The 24,373-nt window shown below is 43.0% G+C and overlaps 1 protein-coding gene across 5 annotated transcripts in view; it reads right to left on the reverse strand.

Annotated features, from left to right (window-relative positions):
- The window catches only part of LOC134339031 (parkin coregulated gene protein homolog), a 498,671-nt gene that overhangs the window by 345,502 nt on the left and 128,796 nt on the right, over positions 1-24,373 (reverse strand). For all 5 annotated transcript variants that reach the window (XR_010016335.1, XM_063035291.1, XM_063035290.1 and 2 more), the window contains one exon: positions 19,525-19,659. Coding sequence is in view for 4 of the 5 variants with exons in the window: in XM_063035291.1 (XP_062891361.1) it covers positions 19,525-19,659 (135 nt within the window). In the remaining variant the exon portion in view is untranslated. The remainder of the gene's footprint in view (positions 1-19,524; positions 19,660-24,373) is intronic.

Raw genomic sequence — 24,373 nt, forward strand, 5'->3', positions numbered from 1 at the left:
AACGTCTTCACGCAGGGGAATCATGAGACTGTGAAATGAGCTGCCATTTAAGAGAAGTCTGGATAGGTACAGGGATGGTAGGGGTACGGAGGGCTGTGGTCCCGATGCAGTTTGATGGGAGGAGGCAGTTTAAATGGTTCAGCATGGACTAGATGGGCTGAAGGGCCTGTTTCCTTGCTGGACTTCGCTATGACTCTATATGTTACCATTTACGTACAACCCTGAGATTCATTTTCTTGTGAGCGTACTCAATAAACACATTTGTTCAATTTTATGAGGCAAAGAAACATAATCATCGCCCCACATGAAGAGAATTAACCCTCATTTAGTATTATTTTATCAAATTACACCAAACCCTGTCACTGCAAACTGTAAGTGTACCTAATCAATTTTAAAGTTAAAAGTAAACAATAATTGAATGGTAAACAAGATATTCTGGTTTTGCTTGAGAGCTGTTTCAATTTTTATGTCCCTTTTCTAATCATCTGAAAAATTTTCCTTTTATCTTTAAATTACCTCACACACATTTGAAAGTCTGTGTCAAACACAGCAGCATCCAGAAATAATTTAATATTTCACTGGCTCTTCATTTTCCATGTTACAGGGACAGATCAGCATTTTTTTAAGTAGCTTTTTAAAATGAGATTTATGTGACAATTGGCAATGACAGGTTTTTTATCACTGATTTTCACTTGTCATGGTCCTCACGCTCTAATAACATTCCAGGAAAGGAGATTAAATTCCCCATGAACAAACACTCAGAAACTAACCGAGCCAAACCAGTCCAAGGAATAACAACTTGGCAGGCAGGACACCACAGTAGCACTACAATTAGCATTGAGAAGCTATCAAAATCAAAAACAGTGCAGCCAATTTCTCAAGAACCAAAGCGGAGTGGTAAACTCCCGGTTTAAGATGCCACTACTGAAGGCGAGCGACAGCTCACTGGTATTTCAAAAAGCAAGAAATTCGTCCCAGATAGACTAGACAGGCAGGGTGTAGTGATTCGAAGCCAAGGTTGGGCCGACATCGGTCGCTCTCCCTCGACGTTTGCTCCTCTCCCCGCAGCGCTGAGGCTGTGAGACTGCCCTGGCTGCCGTGCTTTGTGTCTGGGAGCTCCATGGCACTTTGCCCCGCTAATATGATGAACCGAGATCAAGGCTTTGGGCCTACTCCAGACTGCTCTAGGGAACTGGATCTATGGATTCCATTTGGCTCGGAATGCTGCTGCTTGCTTCTATTGTTTGCATGATTTGTGTTTTTTTTCTGTTTCTCTGCGCATTGGGATTGGTCTTTCTTTTTTTAACTGGCTTCTCTCAGGTTTCTTGCTTTGTGGCTGCCTGTAAGTAGACAAATCTCAAGGTTGTATAAATTATACATACTTTGATAATAAATGTACCTTGAACCTTTGAATCTTTGGAACCTTATATCAAATGTTAGGGCATATTTTGGAGTTAGGGTATATACTGCAGTAAATACTAACGTCAGCAACTAATCTTTCAACCTGAACATGGATTGTAAATTAAATTTGAAATGCAGCCCCGCACAATAGTTAACTCGAGGAATTCAGCAGATGCTGGAAATTCAAGCAACACACATCAAAGTTGCTGGTGAACGCAGCAGGCCAGGCAGCATCTCTAGGAAGAGGTACAGTCGACATTTCGGGCCGAGACCCTTCGTCAGGACTAACTGAAGGAAGAGCTAGTAAGAGATTTGAAAGTGGGAGGGGGAGGGAGAGATCCAAAATGATAGGAGAAGACAGGAGGGGGAGAGATGGAGCCAGGAGCTGGACAGTTAGTCCTGACGAAGGGTCTCGGCCCGAAACGTCGACTGTACCTCTTCCTAGAGATGCTGCCTGGCCCGTTGCGTTCACCAGCAACTTTGATGTGTTTTGCCTGCACAATAGTTTCCTGGAGCTGTGGACAGCAGGTAACTGAAAACCAGTCAATGCTGATTAATATTCATTTTGGGGTGTTTGGAGTGTGGGTGCGAAGGAGGAGGTGTGAAAGTTATACATGTAATGCCCTGTCATATTTTTGCTGTTATGCTGTATGTATTTCATTTTGGCAGTTCTGTAAGAGCAGTCTGTTCTGTTTTCATGCTTGTTTGAGTTACAGTTGAAGATAAGAGATGAGGAAAAATATGTGCCATCCGGTTAGGATAGTCGAATTAAGGGGAGGTTTCTCTGGTGAGGAACACTAAGGTTGGGTTTGGGCTTTCGTTCGAGAGGAGATGAAGAGAGAAGACCCTGGGGAGAACCGGTCACAGCATCCGATCCAGTGGGAGACCCGTTTGTTCGAGATGGATTGCAAGCAACGTTCAGAAGGTGGCGTGAGCTTTCACGTTGACCGAGGGCCCAACGCGCGAATGACAGAGAAGTTCTAACTTGTGCACATTTGACTGTTTAATTAGAATGGACCCTTTCCTTTTTGTTATTCTTTACTAACCCTTTAGTTAAGATTCATAAATACAATTCCTTTAATCGTATGCAGTGTGCTGTCTGTTATTTTGTGGCATTACTTCGTAACAGGGTGGCAAATGACACAGCACCCACACAAACACGAAGCTGGGTGGCAGTGTTAGCTGTGAGGAGGATGCTAAGAGGATGCAGGGTGACTTGGATAGGTTGGGTGAGTGGGCAAATTCATGGCAGATGCAATTTAATGTGGATAAATGTGAAGTTATCCACTTTGGTGGCAAAAATAGGAAAACAGATTATTATCTGAATGGTGGCCGATTAGGAAAAGGGGAGGTGCAACGAGACCTGGGTGTCATTATACACCAGTCATTGAAAGTGGGCATGCAGGTACAGCAGGCGGTGAAAAAGGCGAATGGTATGCTGGCATTTATAGCGAGAGAATTCGAGTACAGGAGCAGGGAGGTACTACTGCAGTTGTACAAGGCCTTGGTGAGACCACACCTGGAGTATTGTGTGCAGTTTTGGTCCCCTAATCTGAGGAAAGACATCCTTGCCATAGAGGGAGTACAAAGAAGGTTCACCAGATTGATTCCTGGGATGGCAGGACTTTCATATGAAGAAAGACTGGATGAACTGGGCTTGTACTCGTTGGAATTTAGAAGATTGAGGGGGGATCTGATTGAAACGTATAAAATCCTAAAGGGACTAGACAGGCTAGATGCAGGAAGATTGTTCCCGATGTTGGGGAAGTCCAGAACGAGGGGTCACAGTTTGAGGATAAAGGGGAAGCCTTTTAGGACCGAGATGAGGAAAAACTTCTTCACACAGAGAGTGGTGAATCTGTGGAATTCTCTGCCACAGGAAACAGTTGAGGCCAGTTCATTGGCTATATTTAAGAGGGAGTTAGATATGGCCCTTGTGGCTAAAGGGATCGGGGGTATGGAGAGAAGGCTGGTACAGGGTTCTGAGTTGGATGATCAGCCATGATCGTACTGAATGGCGGTGCAGGCTCGAAGGGCCGAATGGCCTACTCCTGCACCTATATTCTATGTTCCTATGTTAAACCGAGGTTTGGGGTGGGATCACGTCTCAATCTCATGAGGTTGGCGTGGACTTGCCAGAGGTTGCCTTCCATAGACTTATGCAGCCAAGGAAACCAAGGTGTTTCACATGTGTAGCCCCCCTGGCCAGCCTCAGGGTCGCTCAACGCGCTGTCTGGGGAAACAGCCCTCGGCCCCGCCAAACTGGGTAATAGTTTGTGTGGATGCTGAGTGATGTACCCCACCCCGCTAAATAACAGACAATACACCAGATACGATTAAATGATTTACAGTTTATAGATATTACTGGAACTATATAATTAATAGAGAATAAAATATAAAAGGAAAATAAAAGGCGCCACACTTATCAAAATTCAATCTCTTTGTGCACAAACAGTTGGAGCTCAGGACCCTCCTTCTTCACCCTGTGACCCCTCGGACCACCTCAACCTGCCGCCTGGGACCAAAAACGGTGGTCAACCAGACATTCCACACGAGTCCGTCTCTGTCTCCTCTCCTCGCCGAACACCCTGGACCTCGGACTCCTGCTCAGGGTCCAACCCTGTTAGTGGACTCACAGCACCTGGTCCATCCTCTGTCTCTCTCTCCCACCTTCTCCCAAAAAACCCACACATCACAATATCTTACAGACACACAGAAAGAATAACATCTATCCCAACTGGTTCAGAACACCTTCTTATCAATAACATAATCCAAACAAACTGCTAGCGGGAGGATTTTCTCAGCAGTTAACATAACAAAGAAGCCATTTCAATTATAACATAACAAAGAACCCATTTTAATTAGACTACGCAGTAACATAAAAGAAGAAACCCTTTGCACATGTAATTCAAAGGAAGCATTGTAGATACATTGTAACTATAGAACTGTCTCTTTGTAACTAGTCACATGAGTGGGAACGTGAGAAGAGCGAAGGGAATAAATTACGCATTCTTGCTTATTTTGCGGCAGTTTGTAGCTTGGGACCGGTGGATGTCTTATCTCTCACTGACCGTTGAATAGTGCTTAGCTTACTCTTGGGTATGCTTAAGCTCCATCGCTTCAAGATTGTACGTTTGCTAATTGCCAACAAAGGATCGAATAAAGGATTCGACTTTTGGAGCAATCGTTGGAGCTGAGGGCGCGTCATGCAAGTATAACAAATCCACTGGGTCTCAGGCTAGCAGCAATTGTCTTGCTTTCGTTTTGGTTTCACCTTACCACTGCGCCCGAGGACTCAGTGTGGTGATCCACTGCTGGAGTCCCTGTTTGCCCTTCCCTGAGCAAGGAGACCAACAGTGGTTAGGCTAGGGTTAAACGGGTGGATTACTGGGCGGTGTGGGCACGCTGGGCCAAAGGAGCCTGTTTCACACCATATACCTCTAAATAAATACATCATTCTTAATTCCTTCCTATTGTACTTTTGCCGCCAGTGTAACAGACCAGGTTCCAACATTCTCCCTATTAACGCCTAGTTACCTGGGTGACAGTTCCCCATTTTCTCTCTCCTTCCTTTCTAAATAGAGGACAAACAAGCACACACAAGTACCTGCTCTTCAACATTTCTGGTGCATGGTTAGGACATTGGACAATTGCAGAACGTTTTTGCCGTGGTAAAGTTTACGTATTTGCATGGAATTTTAAACCCACCAAGGTATACATCCAGTAAAATCAGATTACCTGCACATTTGTCCCAAACGTTCTCGTGAGGTATTTCCTTTCTCTGGGCCGACCAGGACTGGAGGCCCAGTTGAGGGCCATATGGGGCTGGAGGCCTGTGTGTGCGTGTGTGTGTGTGTGTGTGTGTGTGTGTGCGCGAGAGAGAGAGAGAGAGAGAAGGTGGAAAGGGTTTGCTTTTGCTTTTGTTATCTGGTTTTGTAGTTGCTGCTGAATGTTGTGAGCATCGGCAGCTCAGGTGGAAGCGTTTGATGCTGAGGCGTTCACCGAGCTTGGCAATTAGCCTGCAGGCGTTTCATCGCCAGTGGAGGTGACATCCTCAGTGCGCAGTTGCTGGTGTTTCTCTCTGGAAGTGCTCCAAGAAGGACGTCGCTTCAACTGGGACGCAAGGCAAGCACGAGAATTTTTAGAAGCGTGGTTCTCTTCTGATAACTCCGTGAGCAAACATATTGAAATAGACGCCATGTACGAACCCCTAAGAGCCAAGGAAACGCGAGCCAATAGAATTGAAAGGTCAACTGAAGGGGTAGCCAATCAGGATCGAGGCAAGCCTGTATAAACATGAGCGCTCCCAGAGAGAAACACCAACAACTGCGCACCGATGATGTCTCCTCGACCTGTGATGAAACGTCTGCAAGCTGATTGCCAATCTTGGCGAATGCCGTAACGTCAATCGTTGTGAGCATGCTATGTTGGTGCCAGAATGTGCGGCGATACTGGCAAGCTGGCCACAGCTCACCCCGTGCGTGTTGATTGTTAGCGCAAATGACACATTTCATTGTATGTTTCGATGTACACGTGATAAATAAATAAAGCCGAATCTGAATCTGAAGTGCTGATACAGTAACACATTAAGTGTTGGATCTCTTTGTTGGGGTGGTACGGTAGTGTAGTGGTTAGCACAACGCTTTACGCTATCAGCGACCCAGGTTCAATTCCCACCAACACCAGTACGGAGTTTGTACGTTCTCCCCGTGACCTATAGCTTTCCTCCAGGTGCTCCGCTTTCCTCCACAGTCCAAAGTCATACCAGTTGGTAAATTAATTGGTCGTCGTAAATTATCCCATGATTAGGCTCAGATTAAGTTAAGGGATTGCTGGGCAGCGGTGCTCGAAGGGCCAAAAGGCCTACTCCACGCTGTATGTCAATAAATTAATTAATTATTGGGCTATTTAACCAGAGGTACTGGCTAATTAAAGTCTGATGTAGCAGTATTTCAGTGGAATAAAGGAATTTACAGTGGAAAGAGAGAGGCAAAGTAAATTGGAAGGAGATGCTGCCAGAGATGACAGCAGAGCAGCAATGACAAAAGTTTCTGGGAAAAACGAGGATGGTGCAGGATAGATGTATTCCAAAAACAAAAAAAAAACTCTAATGGCAAAATAGTACAACCATGGCTGACAAGAGAAGTCGAAGCAAATGTAAAAGCGGAAGAGAGGGCATACAACAAAACAAAAAATAGTGGGAAGACAGAGGATTGGGAAGCTTTTAAAAACCTACAGAGAGCAACTAAAGGAATCATTAGGAGGGAAAAGATGAAATATGAAAGCAAGCTAGCATACAATATCAAAATGGATAGAAAAAGCCTTCTCAAGTATGTAAAACGTAAGAGAGATGAGAGTGGATATAGGACCACTAGGAAATGAGGCTGGAGAAATAATAACAGAAGAAAAGGAGATGGCAGATAAACTAAACCAGTATTTTGCATTAGTCTTCACCGTGGAAGACACTAGCAGTGTGCCAGATGTTGAAGGATGTGAGGGAAGAGAAGTGAGTGCAGTTACTATTACAAGAGAGAAGGTGCTCAAAAAGCTGAAATATCTAAGAGTACATAGGTCAACTGGACCAGATGAACTGCACCCTAAGATTCTGAAAAAAGTAGCAGTAGAGATTGTGGAAGCATTAATAATGATCTTTCAAACATCATTGGAGTCTGTCCTGGTGCCAGAAGCCTGGAAAATTGCAAATGTCACTCCACTCTGTAAGAAAGGAGGAAGGCAGCAGAAAGGAAATTATAGACCGGTTAGCCTGACCTCAGTGGTTGGGAAGATGTTGGAGTCAATTGTTAAGGATGAGGTTATGGAGTACTTGGTGACACAGGACAAAGTCATCATGATTTCCTTAAGGGAAAATCTTGCCTGACAATTCTGTTGGAATTCTTTGAGGAGATTACAAGTAGGATAGATAAAAGGGATGCAGTAGATATTGTATATTTGGAATTTCAGAAGGCCTTTGACAAGGTACCACACATAAGGTTGTTTATCAAGTTAAGACCCCATGGTACTACAGGAAAGTTACTGGCATGGTTAGCGCATTGGCTGATTGGTAGGAGGCAGTAAGTGGGAATAAAAGGATCCATTTCTGCTTGGCTGCCAGTGATTTGGTGTTCCATAGAGGTCAGTGTTGAGACCACTTCTTTTTTTGCTGTATATCAATGATTTAGATGACGGAATAGATGGCTTTGTTGCCAAGTTTGCAGATGATACAAAGATTAGTGGAGGGGCAGGTAATATTGAGGAAACAGGCAGGCTGCAGAAGGACTTAGGCAGGTTATGGGAATGGGCAAGAAAGTGGCAAATGAAATACAATGTTGGAAAATGCATGGTCATGTACTTTGGTAGTAGAAATAAATGTGCAGACTATTTTCTAAACCGGAGAAAATGCAAAAATCTGAGATGCAAAGGGACTAGGGAGTCCTTGTGCTGAACATCCTAAAGGTTAACTTGCAGGTAGAGTTGGTGGTGAGGAAGGAAAATGCAATGTTAGTATTCATTTCAAGAGGTCTAGAATACAAGAGCGGGGATGTGATGCTGAGGCTTTATAAGCCTCACCTTGAATATTGTGAAAAACTTAGGTTCCTCATCTAAGAAAAGATGTGCCGGCGTTGGAGAGGGTTCATCAGAGATTTACAAGGATGATTCTGGAAATGAAAGAGTTATCATACGAGGAACGTTTGATGGCTCTGGGCCTACACACTGGAATTTAGAAGGATTGGGGGGGGGGGTGGGGAATCGCATTGAAACTTTCCAAATGTTGAAAGGCCTAGACAGAGTAGATGTGGAAAGGATGTTTCCCATGGTGGGGGAGTCTAGGACAAGAGGGTACAGCCTCAGGATAGAAGGGCATCCATTTAAAACAGAAATGCAGAGAAATTTCTTTAGCCAGCGGGTGGTGAATTTGTGGAATTGATTACCTCAGGCAGCTCTGGAGGCCAGGTCATTGGGTGTATTTAAGGTAGAGATTGATTGGTTCTTGATTGGAAAGACTACAGGGAGAAGGCCGGGGATTGGGGCTGAGGAGGGGTAAAAAAAAGGATCAGGCATTATTGAATGGTGGAGAAGACTCAATGGGTCAAATGGTCTAATTCTGCTCCTATGCCTTACGATCTAACTTAGGAATTTGAATTTATATAATTAAGCAGAAAAGCCTGTACCTGATTCCAGAGCCATGATGATGGTGACCTCGACTCAGACCCGAGAGGCCAGCGTCGGGCATTTTCATGCCTTACAAGGCGCAGTTCGAAAGGCCGTGTGGGGCGCCACTCCTCGCAAAGACGTTTCGCAGTATCATCTTTACGAGGCCGAGTTGCGAGCTCGACATCAACCCGGCGCGGATGGAGAGCGCACACGGGGGCGGGCTGTCACTGGATCGAACTCGGGAACCTCCGTTCTCGAGCCCGACGCTGACCTCACTGCGCCAGCAGCTGACCACCAGAGCCGCAGCGACGTGGAAATGTCTGAGCAAGTCATGTAGTTATATCAGAATTGTCGTGCGCTGTTAACCCTTTTGTCACTGTCCCCTGAGCTTGTCCCACCTAGAGAAAAGAGACTCAGATGTACTCCATTCTTCCTCAGAGGTTCATAGGTCAGGTTTTGTTCTGCACCTTGGAATTCTGAAGAAGCTGCCTGACCTTTCAAATGTTTGTTTTATTTATTTCAGGTATCTGACACAGTACGGCACAGTAGCCGGCCCCACGGCCCACAATGTTGTGCTGAATCAGCTAAAAAGTAAATCATCCACCCGCCACCCCAAACTAATCCCTCCTATCTACACAACGCCCATATCCCTCCATCTTCCTCACATTCATGTGCCTATCCAAACATCTCTTAAAAGCCTCTAACGTATTTTCCTCTACCACCAGACCAGGCAACACATTCCAGGCATCCACCACTCTCTGAGTAAAAAACTTACCCTTCACATCTCCCTTGAACCTACCCTGTCTTACCCTCAATGCATGCCCTCTGGTTTCAGACATTTCAGTCCTGGGAAACAGATACTCCCTGCCTACTCTATTTATGCCTCTCATCATTTTATTATCGTCTGTCAGATCTCCTTTCAGCCTTTGCCACTCCAGAGAAAACAACCCAAGTTTGTCCAGCCTCTTGTGATGCCCTCTAAACTCGGCAGCATTCTGGCAAACCTCTTCTATGCCCTCTGCAAAGCCACCACATCCTTCCTATAGTTGGGCGACCAGATTTGTTGCAAAACTCCAGATGTTGCCCAACCTGAGTTTTATAAAGTTGCAACATCTATGTTACTTTCCTTTTGCATGACTGGAAAATATAACCTTTCATTTTAGCCTTCTCACTTGTCCCAACTTATAAATTAGGTAAGTAGGAGGCTCTCCATTGGTCTAGGCCGACCATGGATAAAGCACCATAGCTGACTACATGATATGCAAGCTGGGACCAGTATGATACCAGAGCAAGCTGTTGCCCATGTAGCAGGCTCCCCCTCTCCAGGCAGCTGATGAATCCAAAGGAACGGCAGAGACTGATATGGTTTGGCACCAGCGGCCTCACAGGAGTTGCCGGTCAGCAGTGAACTCAACACAGGGGCTCCCGCTCTGGATTTTTCCCTCTGAGTTTACTCCCAAAGCCTTCACCGTGAGTGGGTATAACCACAAGGCAGCAGAGGTGACGAAGGAGAGACTGTCTAAAATGTTTCCTAATGTTGATAGTTATTGTGATAGATGTAAAACTGAGACAGCTACCTGACACACGTTTTGGTCTTGTTCTATACTGGAACAGTTCTGGAAGTCAGTTTTTTCAACAATTTCTAAAGCACTTAAAATAAATTTACAACCTAACAAATTAACTGTGCTTTTTGGAATAATTCCTCAAAATATCCATGGTATTTCTTTGTCTGACCAACATGTTATTGCATTTGTTACATTGATAGCTAGGAGGGCCATTTTGTTGAAGTGGAAGGATACATCAGCTCCCACTTTGTCACAATGGTTCTCTCAAGTGATGCTATGTCTTAGTGTGGAGAAAATTAGAAGTCGAACCTTTGAACCTTTATTTGATTTTGAGAAAAGATGGGGCTCATTTGCTCGTTGTTATCATTTGAGTTATTTGATAGATTTCCTCCACGATCTAATTGTAAATTTTTGGTATATTTTTTCTTGCTGCCGGTTCGATGTTTATCTTTAGAAGCTTTTTGTATGACTCATGGCTCCGGGGTTGAACACCTAATGGGTTTTCTTCCCACTTTTTCTGCTTAGTAGGGTTTTTTTATTATCACCAACATTTTTCAATCTTTAAAATAATGTTTTTTTTCCTTGAGACATTGTAAGTGTTGTTTACTTTGATGTACTCGTGTTATTTTTGAATAATATAATAATAAAAAGATTTGAAAAGAGGTTTGAGATCAGAGTTTTCTTTCTCCTAGATGAGCTCCCCACCAAGATTGAAGAGACCCATTCACTCAAAAATAATTTAAATAGCAACTCAAGGTTCTACGAATGACATATGACTCCAGAAATAACAGCTAGTACATTTTTGCAGTCAAAACTTAGTGAAGCATCTTTTCACTGGAAGAATGTAACAGCTTCTGTTCAATAAATATACAAGTTTTTTTAAAATAATTCATTCAACTAGATAGCTTCCTTTTAAAGATTAGTGTAAAGTCAATAGCAATTTTTAAATTACAAGAACAGTTTGTCCTTAACCCTAACAACCCAAAGGAATTTATATGCCATTATCAACATTACATCAATTCAAAAAGTTCAAAGTAAATTTATTATCAAAGTAGATATACTACTCTGAGATTAATTTTCTTGTGGGCATTCTCTGTAGATACAAAGAAACAGAATAGAATCAATGAAAAACCACATGCAAAGCTGGACAACCAACCAATGTCCGAAAGAAGACAAACTGTGCAAATGCAAAATAAATAAATGAAAGAATAATATTGAGAACGTGAGTGATAGAGTTCTGGAAAGTGAGTCCATAGGTTGTGGAATCAGTTCAGAGTTGAGGTGAGTGAAGCTATCCACGCTGGTTTAGGAGCCGTTAGTCCTGACGAAGGGTCTCGGCCTGAAACGTCGACTGCGCCTCTTCCTAGAGATGCTGCCTGGCCTGCTGCGTTCACCAGCAACTTTGATGTGTGCTGGTTTAGGAGCCTGATGGTTGAAGGGTAATAACTGTTCTTGAAACTGGTGGAGCAGTCAGGCATATTCCATCATTTTCATATATTAAAGAACAAAGGTAACAGGACAATTTCTGTAGTTACAATGCCTTCATAATGCTTCCCTTGAGTTAAATGTTATTTTCAAATACCTGGATTTTCCCACCAACATACCCAAAATGGGTGTTAATGACTGTGGACTGCCCGGCACAATACTTGCTGGTTTGAGTTAGTGCAAACAACGTGTTTCACTGTATGTTTTGATGTGCATGTGACAAATAAAGAAAACCTTAGAATCTATTTTTAATAAAGTCAGCAAAATGAATGAGAATATGGATTTCTGAATGGGCATTAAACTACTTTTTATTTCTGTTTTACACCACTTATTGTACCTATTTAATATCCATATATATATATATATATATCCTCATAGAAGGATCAGAAGTGGAGGGAGTGAGCAGTTTCAAGTTCCTGGGTGTCAAGATCTCTGAGGATCTAACCTGGTCCCAACATATCGATGCAGTTATAAAGAAGGCAAGACAGCGGCTATACTTCATTAGGAGTTTGAAGAGATTTGGTTTGTCAACAAATACACTCAAAACCTTCTATAGATGTACCATGGAGAGCATTCTGACAGGCTACATCACTGTCTGGTATGGAGGGGCTACTGCACAGGACTGAAAGAAGCAGCTGAGGGTTGTAAATTTAGTTGGCTCCATCTTGGGTACTAGCCTACAAAATACCCAGAACATCTTCAGGGAGCAGTGTCTCAGAAAGGCAGCGTCCATTGTCAGGGACCTCCAGCACCCAGGGCATGCCCTTTTCTCGCTGTTACCATCAGGTAAGAGATGCAGGAGCCTGAAGGCACACACTCAGCGATTCAGGAACAGCTTCTTTCCCTCCGCCATCTGATTCCTAAATGGACATTGAACCCGTGAATACTACCTCACTTTTTAAATATATATTATTTCTGGTTTTTGCACGATTTTTAATCTATTCAATATATGTATACTGTAAATGGTTTATTTATTTATTTATTTATTTTCTTCTATATTATGTATTGCATTGAACTGCTGCTGCTAAGTTAACAAATTTCATGACACAAACTGGTGATAATAAACCTGATTCTAATATCGTCGTTAGGTTGCATCTGAAACTTCCAGTTGGCGGACGATTTCCCTCCATGCCACTCTGACATATTGGGAAATCATGTTCGTGGCAGGTTCTAATATACTAAGTGTAATTCAGTTTTTTTCCTATATTTATCATGTATTGCCACAAAGTTAACAAATTTCATGACATATGCTGGTGCTATTAAACTGATTCTTAATCTGAATTATTCAGAATATAGTGTCACCTGTAGAAATAACCTATAGCAAAGAAAAATTATGAAGAAAATTCTCCACAAGAGAGTCTGCGTACCAGCAGTGTAATCTCCCTATAACAGAGTCGGTGTACAATAATGAGAATCTGTATTTCAGTAGTGTAAACTCTTCATAAGTGAGTTTGTATACATCAGTGTAATGCCCTCACAAGAGTGTATGAGCATGTAATCTCCCTACAAGTGTCTGCATACCAGAACTGTAATCGCCTCACAAGAGACTCTGTGTACAAATCGGGTGGACTGGGAGCATTATTCCGTCAGCAGAAAATTACAATTGTAAAGGCAGATTGCTGTGTAAAGCCACCAAAAGCAACTGCTCAAGAGTATTTTAGGATCTTGTTTATTCTTTTTTGCTTCTTGGGAAAATAGCTTCCCAAAAATTTGCAGATACAAATCCACTTTAGTCCTTTGTAACTCATAATTCTTGTGTTTCTGCTGATTCAAAGTTCAAACGTTCAAAGTTGAAAGTTCAAGGCAGATTTTATGATCGAAGTACATATGTGTCACCATATACAATGCTGAGATTCATTTTCTTTTGGCATACTCAACAAATCTACAGAATAGTAACTGTAACAGGATCAATCGGAGTGCAGAAGGCAACAAACTGTGCAAATGCAAATGTAAATAAATAACAATAACTATCAAGAACATGAGATGAAGAGACCTTGAAAGTGAGTTCATTGGTTGTGGGAACATTTCAATGATGGGACAAGTAAAACTGAGTGAAGTTATCCTCTTTTTTGAATGATTCCATTCAAGCTTTCTTTTCACATTCCTTTGCATAATGCGCTTTTGAAAAGCAGCCCCTGAAGCGAAATCCTAATTGGGTGTGGATTCTCGGGGAAAATGGTGAGGTCACCTGGTTGCTGCCACCTTTAATCCTCGGCTTTCTCTGTCTTTCTTTATTCTCTGGCTGAATTCATCCGCCCAGACTCCCAAGGTGGCCTTAAAGGGAGGGAAAAAACAACTTCTATTCCATTTCATTTTCTCCGTCTCCAAATGTGGGTTGAGATCCTTCAGAAGTGTAACTTGACGTCAGAATCACGGCCACAATTCAGTGCGCATTAAGATCCAAGGTGGGACAGCATAATAATAACCAATTACAATGTTTTTATTCCTTAAGGTTGTTGTAACCAGGCGTTGGTGATGGGGTTAGTGGAGACATTCTCCCACTACTTATTAAATGCTCCAATGGTGTGAATCTCAAATAGTCTCTGACAAACAAGTCCAACTTCCTGGCCTTCACATGCAACTACTAAGCCCAGCAGAACTGTTTCTACTAACAGCAGAAGAGGCAAAGGTGGGTGACCGGTGCCTTAAAAACCAGTCAATTCGGGCAGATGAGGCTCGTCAGCCGGGGTTGGCCGCTCATCTAGCAGAAGGAAAACTTCATCTCAAACCTCCGCTGCCTTGCGGCTATAACCACTCATGGGAAAGGCTTCAGGAGTAACATTCGAGAGAAAAATCTGGAGCCGGAATTCCTAAGGCAGTGCTACGTTGAGTTTGACGTTGACTGGTAACTCCTGTGATGCCGCTGGTGCCAAACTGTATCCGTATTTCCCATTCCTTTGGGTTCATCAGTTGTGTGGAGAGAGGGAGACTACTGCATGGGCAATGGCTTGCTCTCCATATCGAACTGCCCTGGCTTGTGTATGATCACTAGGACACAACATCCATGGTCGATCACAACTGTTGAAGGGCCTCATGATTTCCTTAGTGATGCTGAGAGTGGACTGATATTGACCAAGTTTCTTTATTAAAATAGTACCATGGGATCATTAGCATCCTAATGTATTCCGAACAATAAAGATATAACTAATATGTCAGCAAAAAGGACAGGAATATGCGATAACCATCCAGGACATTGTGAATGTGCTGTGTCACCTGCAGATACCACCTTTCGCAAAAAAGTCCGGGAAGAGAACATCCAGGAAGGAAAAGTGCAGGAAAGAAAAGAGTTGGAAGGAAGAGGCCAGGAAGGAAAAGTGTAGGAAGGAAGAGGCCAGGAAGGAAAAGTGCAGGAAAGAAAAGAGTTGGAAGGAAGTGGCTAGGAAGGAAATGTGCAGGAAGGAAACATCCAAGAGGGAAAAGTGTAGAAAGGAAGTGGCCAGGAAGGAAAAGTGTAGGAAGGAAGTGGCCAGGAAGGAAAAGTGTAGAAAGGAAGTGGCCAGGAAGGAAAAGTGTAGAAAGGAAGTGGCCAGGAAGGAAAAGTGCAGGAAGGAAGAGACCAGGAAGGAAAAGTGTAGGAAGGAAGAGGCCAGGAAGGAAAAGTGTAGGAAGGAAGAGACCAGGAAGGAAAAGTGTAGGAAGGAAGAGGCCAGGAAGGAAAAGTGTAGAAAGGAAGTGGCCAGGAAGGAAAAGTGCAGGAAAGAAAAGTGTAGGAAGGCATAGGAGAGGCATGGTAATGTAGCAGCTAGCATAACACTTCATAGCACCAGTGATTGGAAGATTGGGGGTTCAATTCATGCTGCTGTATGTGAGGACTTTGTAAGCTGGTGCTGTAATAGTTAATAGTGTTGCGCTAACCACTTCTCCACCATATACCCCCAAAGAAGGAAAAGGTATAAATCTAAATGGCAGTGCTGGTATTCGAGCCCACGCCTCCAAAGAGGCCAAAACCTTAATCTGTCTGGTAGTTCAGCAATGGAGTTACGGTATATAGCAAATACTAATTTCAACAGCAACCAGTCTTCAGTACTGAACTGGACTGTTGAAAATGCACCCAGAACAATACTGCTTTTGGAGCCTCAGACTGGGGTCAATTGCAAACAAAGAAACACTCTGTTTGACCTGAGATGTCTGCATATACATGAATGCAGCCCAGCATCAGTGGGAATTAACATTCATTTTGAGTGTCTGGAATGTTGGAGGTGTTTGAAAACTATATGTAATTCAAAGGAAGCATTGTAGATATAGAATTGTCCTGCCGTTACCTTTGACCTTTAACATATAAAAATGTCATGTAATAGTGGGTCAGGAAGGTCTCTTCTTCCAAGAGTGTCTCCCGTATGATTCCGCTTGCTTGGCTGAATAGACTTTTATATCTCTCCGGTGACTTCGCTCACAGACACAACAGCCAGCGTGGTCTCAGGCTGCACCAAACTACCGCACAAGTTAATGTTGTTTACGATAATATAACATTATAGTAACTGGATGATAACGTAGCACATTGCTTTACACAGATCACAGATCAGGGTTCAATTCCTCCCACTGCCTGTAAGAGGTCTGTACGTTTTCCCTGTGATCACATGAGTTTCCCCTGAGTTCTCTGGCATATTCTCAAATACCAAAGATATACAGTTAGGGTTAGCAAACCGTGGGCATGTTACGTTGGCACTGGAAGCATGACGATGGTCGCCAGCTGCCCAGCACCATCCTTGCAGAATGGATTTGACATTAGCAACACTTTTCACTGCAACACACACAAAATGCTGGAGCAACTCAGCAGGTCAGGCAGCATCCATGGAAATGAATGAACAGTCAACATTACAGGCCGAGATCCTTCTTCAGAACTAAGAAGTATAGGGTGAAGATGCCAGAGTAAAAAGATGGTGGGAGGGGAAGGAGGCTAGCTGGAAGTGTATGTTTCGATGAACAGGTGACAAATAAAGTTATCCTTTATCACTTTCTTTCATAGTACATCACACATTCTGTCATAAATGCAAGAAAATCTGCAGGTCCTGGAAATCCAAAGCAACACACACAAAATGCTGGAGGAACTCAGCAGGCCAGGCAGCATCTACGGAAAAGGGTAAAAGTCGACGTTTCAGGCCGAGACCCTTAATCAGGTGCTGAGTAACCAACTGTTTACTCTTTTCCATAGATACTGCCTGGCCTGCTGAGTTACTCCAGCATTTTGTATGCATTGCTCATGCACGTTGTTATGCGTTATAACATCAAAACATTAAATTACTCAAAGGAAGACGAGTTAAAGTTAAAGTCTGTCCCGAGCCTTATAGGCTCATCAGGCCGATGCTTATGCCGGTTTCCATGGTGTGAAGCGACTGAGGGTACGAGACTCCCCCTCCCTGGATAGGATGCCAGTCTATCGCGAGTTAACCCCCCCAGCATTTTGCCGGTACCCATTTTCATCTGGGTGGACTGGAGCATCGTGTGGTTAAGTGCCTTGCTCAAAGACACAACTCGCTGCCTTGGCTGGGGCTCAAACTCACGACCTTCAGATCGCTAGTCCAACGCCTTAACCACTTGGCCACGTGACACACACCAAAGGAAGACACCAGAGTCCAAAATGTGAGTTTCACTTTGGGTTTACTTTAAACAAAGCGTGCAGGTAAAAGCGCGCAGGGTAACACGTGATGGCGTATGCAATTCACGTATTTTTACATGTAACCTGCAATTATTTATTTAAATAAACAGGAGTGCTTAATCAACTATATGAATATATTATTACTCAGATATAACTGAAATATTAAAAACACAGTACATAAAGTACACATACATAACACCTTGTAACAAATACACTGCCATTTGCAAAATCAAAACCAATATGGAAATGTATGTGATTCTGTTGATAAATAGCTGTGGCTCTAGGAATTTTTTCAGGTTTCAGAATTTTCCGGTATTCTAAGGTTGTTTTTGGACGCTGAACAAAAATGAACAGTACATCCAGGTGCATTACTATTTGAGAACTAATACCCTTCAGCAACTGTATTGGAGATAGTTAGAAATAGCATTTGTTTCAGATTAATTAACAGAAGTATAAAGATCAATAATCTAAAGCAACACACACAAAATGCTGGGGGAACTCAGCAGGTCAGGCAGCATCTGTGGAGATGAGTAAACAGTCGCCGTTCCTCAGTGCATCACCAGCACCTGCCTACCTGCCGTCAAGGGCATACGTACGAAAAGTGCCATTAAAGGCCCAGTATCATCATGAAGGATCCTAACCACCCTGCTCACGGACTGTTTGCCCCACTCCCATCAGTGAAGAGGCTACGCAGACCCAAAAGTGGTTACTTTCCCCAAGCAATCAGGCAGATCAGCACCTCCACTGACTAGCACTCCCCCCTCTACACTCCAGCACCACTACTTTATCACTTCCTGTCAGTCACCTGACGTACAGACACTCCCGTGCCGAGCGTCACTTTACGGACACACAATCGATCTATGTATATAAGCTATTTTAAACACAAGAAAGTCCGCAGATGCTGGAAATCCAAAGCAACACACACAAGATGCTGGAGGAACTCAGCAGGTCAGGCAGCATTTATGGAAATGAATAAAAATGACTCCCTTCTTCAGGACCGGAAAGGAAGAGGCAAGACTCCAGAATAAGAAGGTGGGGGGAAGTGGAAGAGCTAGAAGGTAATAGGGAAGCCAGGTGGGCAGGAAAGATAAAGGGCTAGAGAGAAAGGAATCTGACAGGAGAGGAGATTCAGAGATTCAAAGTACTTATGTAGTATATGACTCTGAAATCGGTCTTCCCCACAGACAGTCATGAACCAAAGAAGAACCACAGAACTAACCCATTCAAAGAAAAATATCAAACCCCCTCCACCCTCAAGCTCTGAAAAGAAATCACCCAGATGGCAGCAGAGGAGAAAAAGTGAACCGTAGGAGAAATAGGAGAAAGGGAAGGAGGAGGGGACGCAGGGGGAAGGTGATTTGCAGGTGAGAAGAGATAAGAGGCCAGCATGGGGAATAGAAGGGGGGGGGGTGATATTTTTACCAGAAGGAGAAATCGATATTCATGCCTTGAATTCAATAACCTGAAAGCATTTATTCAAATTTGAATTTATCTTTTATTTTTGGAACGTATCCTAGAAACCTGCAGTCAGTTATTCTGCCCCAGAAATATACCCTGACTACCTTAAGATTTATTACTTGTGACGTTGTGAGCATTCCTGGAATGATTCTTTAAAAGCTTTCTCGGTAATGAAATCGCTAATTTCCTAATCAGTTTAAAAAATGTACCAGTGCCGTCCCTCGTCATGGCACTTAGATACAAATTGTTGAGGGAAAATAAGCTGAATTGGATTAATAAAAGGGACTTTTGTTCGACCATTTTTCTGTAAAAGCTGAATAACAGCATTAGAGACTAGAACTAATCGATTCATTTCTAAACCAATTAACCTTTCACAAGGGAGAAAATGGAGGAGACGCTATGATATCAGGCTGGAGGTCAATTCGTGACAGAGATGTGTCTGACACAGATTACATTAGCAATCCTGCCTGGGAAGTGTAGAGTTGTTATATCAGTCTGGGCCTAATTAACATTCCATGCCTGATTACAAATGGCACACATATATGACCCAGCTATTTAGCTAATTAAAGGTTGCATTCAAAGCTATAGCCCGGAGTATTGGATGGAGTTATGACAGTCAACCAGGCCTGAGATATGTCCTCTCCCAATCCCTCACAAAAACGGAAAGTTACAACCGAGGCAACAAATGGCTTTTTTAAAAGACACTTCCAACCTTGTCATCTCACAGATCTAATGAAAGAAGAAGAGAAGGTGTCTCCTTTAAGGGTATGTTGATAATGTATGCTCAAATGCACAATCAAAATAATTCAATGAGCAAAAATTCTCCCTGGCACACTTCAATACAATGTATGGTTATAGTCCACCAACCTTCCAGGCTATTCGATTTCCTTTCGCGTCATGTTCCACAGCCACAGGGAAATCGCCCCTTTCATAGAACTTCCGGAATGCCGTCGGCTTTATGCGCCTCTCTTTAAACGCACCGGCTGGTGGAGGACCGACATTCTATCAAACAATGAAGGGAACAAGTTAGATATCTAATTTGGTTAAAGCAAAGGGAACTCTTCCATTTACCGGGGTATTTTACACATCTTTTGGTAGACGCTTTCAATTTTATGGTTTTTATATTCTGTATTTTTGCCGTTCTTTCTCATTGCCATTTGGCGAGTTTGTTAACTTTTTCCTTACTGGGGGGTGGGGGGGGCGGGGTGGAATTTGGGGGTTGATGTTCCTGTTGCCTTTTGGCGAGTTTGTGAGTTTTTTTTGGGCGAGGGTAAGGTGTTCTTGTTGCCTTTTGATGAGTTTTGTTGATTTTTTTGTGCAGGGGATGTGGGTTTGGGCAATGATGATTGTGTTTCCATTCTTTTTGTCTGGGGGAAAGGGTTTGATGGTTTTCTTGAAATACTTCAATGGCTTTCTTTGTTTCATGGAGAAGACATCTCCGAGTTGTATACTGCATACATACTTTGATAATAAATGAACATTTGAACCTTTGGCTCAAACCGAGGTGTAACCAACAAAATTCATTCTTTGTGGAAAGTGTTCAGAAACTGTAGCGAAACTTAAAAACAAAAGAGGAAATATTAAATAAAAAGCTTCAATATGGACTAACTACATCTCAATTAGCCTTAAATAGATATCAGCATTTAACATCTTTGGCAACTCTATCCTTTAGGGTTAATTGTACAAATTACAGTAGTTACTGCCTGTTATGCCTCTGACATTCAGGGCAGCAATGAAGTTCCTCCATCTCTGTGGTCCTTGGCCATCTTCTCTAATGTGCCCCAGATATGGTTCAGAGAACTAATTTCTGCCTCTACAATACAGCATCAAGTTGTCTTTGGTTTCCCATGTTTCGTCCGTCCTTCACGGGTCCAATGAAACGCTGTCTTGATGATGGAGTTGGCCTCTCCTCTCATCACTTCTTGGTGGTGTTCAGGGCTTCCTTCATCATGCCAGTAGCTTCCTCTCAGTTTTCACTCATGCAAATCCCGGGAGGAGACTCAGGAATACCATTGCACACAGATATATGGTTCTCCATTGTTGTTTCTGAAACTATTTTATTTGACCATTCAGAGTTGTTATCCCTGAGCTGAACCCCTAAACCTGAAGAATCAAAGGACCACTCTTAATCTGGCCTCTACCCTTTGACCTGTTTGAGGTGGGTGATCCTACCAAGAGTCAAAGCACAAGACCCTGACACTAGCCAACATAGCTCTCTGGGTCTTTGAGGCACACAGGCCTCCAAATCCTACGACAATGTAGTGGTCCTCTTGGAGGACAAATTAGTCATAGTCATAGTCATACTTTATTGATCCGAGGGAAATTGATTTTCTTTACAGTTGCCCCAACCAAGAGTAGAGTATAATTACAATTACTAGCTCTACTGTATATTAACCTCTCAGTCCTGAAGAAGGATAAAAGCCTGAAACATCAACTGTTTATTCATTTCCATAGATGTTTCCTGACCTGCTGAGTTCCTCCAGCATTTTGTGTGTGCTGATTTGGATTTCCAGTATCTGCAGACTTTCTCGTATCTATATAACCTACACCTCAGTTCATAAATGTTCACATTTCAGTAAATCTCAGTAAAACGTGACCCACCCAAGCTGTTCTAAATGTCGCCAGTGCACACACGTAAAGTAGATGCCCAGAAGAATTTAAAGGAGAACTCAAAGTTCAGATTGGTCGAATGAGTAATGTTGTTGCTGTAAATTTGAATTGTGTCTGCGACGAGCATTTTCAACTGGATAAGATTGTTCCACTATGGATGGCAAATTCAGAATATCACAGAATAAAAATTCAACACTAAGTTATATTCTATTATTTGTTTTTAGTGATACAACACAGAATAGGTTCTCTGGCTCTTGGAATAGAGCCTCTCCAGCAACCAGCTCCATGGAGCCACAGGTAAGAGTTGAGTGTCCAGTAGAGACCAGAGATGAATGACCTGTTCCAGAATGGATACACCAAGTCTCTTCACCCAAGGTGCTGCCTCTTCCAGGGCTCCCCATACACGCTTCATCAAGTAGTACATACAACACAAAAAGCAAAAAACAGCGGAGATTTACCAGGATGCTGCCTGGTTTAGAGAGTATGCATTATGATCAGAGATTAAGGGAGCTAGGACTTTACTCTTTGGAGAGAAGGAGGATGAGAGGGGACATGATAGAGGTATACAAGATATTAAGGGGAATAGATAGAGTGGATAGCCAGCGCCTCTTCCCCAGGGCACCACTGCTCAATACAAGAGGACATGGCTTTAAGGTAAGGGGTGGGAAGTTCAAGGGGGATATTAGAGGAAGGTTTTTCACTCAGAGAGTGGTTGGTGCGTGGAATGCACTGCCTGAGTCAGCGGTGGAGGCAGATACACTCGTGAAGTTTAAGAGGCTACTAGACAGGTATATGGAGGAATTTAAGGTGGAGGGTTATATGGGAGGCAGGGTTTGAGAGTTGGCACAATATTGTGAGCTGAAGGGCCTGTAATGTGCTGTACTATTCTACGTTCTATGTTCTATGTTCTATGAATAAGGTGGCATCTATCCTTAAAGACCTTGACTATACTGGAGATGCCCTCTTCTTCCTATTACCATTGGGGTGGAAGTACAGGAGCCTGAAGACCCAGACTCAATATTTTAGGAACAGCTTCTTTCCCTCAATCATCAGATTTCTGAATAGACACTGAGCCCATGAAAGCTAACTTTTTATTCCTATTTTGCGTTAAGTATTTGCTTTTCTAAGATATAGTATTTTTACAGAAATGTGCAAAAGTCTCAGGCACATATACATAGCTAGTGTGCCTGACACATTTGTAAGGTGCTGTATGTGTCAATGTGGAGCGGAGAGTGAGCTTGTAAATCTGGCGGGAGCAAAGGATGTTGAAAATGGCGAGGGTGGAGTGTCGCGGAGGGGTGTGGGACAGGTGACAGAAAAGGAGTGCCAGGCACGGGTGCAGACACGCCCAGCCCTGAGTCACCAGGCAAGGTCACTTGATTCCAAACAATTGGTTTATTGATCATTACAGAATGTCTTTCTGGTGCTTCCCACTCCCTCCCCTCTCCCTTCCCCTTTTTACAGCATGATTCCCTTCTCCCTGCCCCCCTTCCCACTCTCAGTCCACAATAGAGACCCATATCAGAATTAGGTTTATCATCACTCACATGTCATGAAATCTGTTTTTTTTTTGCGGCAGCAGTACAGTGCAATGCATAAAATTATTACAGTACTGTGCAAAAGTCCTAGACACCATATCTATATAGATGTAACTAAGACTTTTGCACAGCACTGTACATCTTGTAGTTATTGTTGCTGCAAAGCAACAAATTTGGCGACATATGTCAATCCACAAACCACATTAATTAAGCCTTGCCCTAGATCCAGGATTCCAGCACAATCCTCTGGCAGCAGTGGAAGAGGGAAAGAAAGAGGCCATTCGAATGCAATGACCTTCCTCTGGCAGCAGTGGAAGAGAGGAAGAGACAACCCATCACACGCCTGGCCCACTCACTCGCTTTACCCAAACTACACTGATCCCGAAGACCAAAGCGTGAATATGTAACTGAAATCTTCACTTTTACTATGCCCCAATCCATGTGACTAGCTACCATAATAAACACGCAACTCAAACTACAATAGTGATAGAACATATATACATGGCTCCTACAACCCCTATGGGTCATAGGCTGCCAACAGTAGCGCATCGGAGACCTCTGTCTGCGGCCAGTCTTTCAAGTTGTCTGCAGCTGTAGCTCATCTTCTTGGTGTATCCTTCCTCTCCCAGGAATGAGGTCTCAGGAGCTTCAGCTGGCAATTCTGTTACTCTGGGTTTCTATGGGACGGGGTCACTAGCCCAATGCCCAATCCTTCTCCTTTGGTAGCCGGGCTTGGGACTGTCCAGGGTGGAGTTAATCCACTATCACAAACCACCTAAAACCCTATAACACAGAGGTTTCCAATGTTTCAACCAATACCATTAAGGAAGGGATCTGAGGATGCAAATTTGGGAACCTCTGCTATAACACTTTTCTCACTCCAAGTTATAAATCAATCAAGGAAAACACACACAATGAAATGTGGGTAACACTTATTCTTAGACCACTGGTTGGGATTGAATTTAAACTGAGATTCAAATTTACACATCAAGGCATACAATGAAATGTGTAATTTGTGTTAACAACCAACACGATCTCACAATGAGGTGGGGCCATCCCTCAAGTGACTGCACACATTCCGACGCCAACATAGGATGCCCCACAAAGCTTGACAGAACAGCAGGACAACACAGACACGAGAAGCAACAAAACAACAGCCAACAAGAGCCAGGCTGTCGGATGACAAATTTCAGGAAGAAGGTAAAGGACCCTCAGGATCCACTCCATCAAGTTCAGGAACAGTGACTACCCCTCAACCATCAGGCTCATGAATCGGAGGGGATAACTTCACACACCTTCACTTGCCCCATCACTGAAATGCTCCCACGACCAATGGATTCACTTTCAAGGACTCTTCATCTCATTTTCATGATATTTATTTATTATTATTATTCTTTCTTTTTGTATTTATACAGTTTTTTAAATCTTTTGCACACTAGTTTGAATGCCCAAGTTGCTCTTTCATTGATCCTTTTAGGATTATTTTTCTGTAGATTTATTGAGTATGCCCACAAGAAAATGAATCTCAGGGTTGTATATGTACTTTGATAATATACTTACTTTTTCAT

The sequence above is a fragment of the Mobula hypostoma genome, chromosome 28, assembly GCF_963921235.1.
Source record: "Mobula hypostoma chromosome 28, sMobHyp1.1, whole genome shotgun sequence".
Taxonomy (NCBI): Eukaryota; Metazoa; Chordata; class Chondrichthyes; order Myliobatiformes; family Myliobatidae; genus Mobula; species Mobula hypostoma.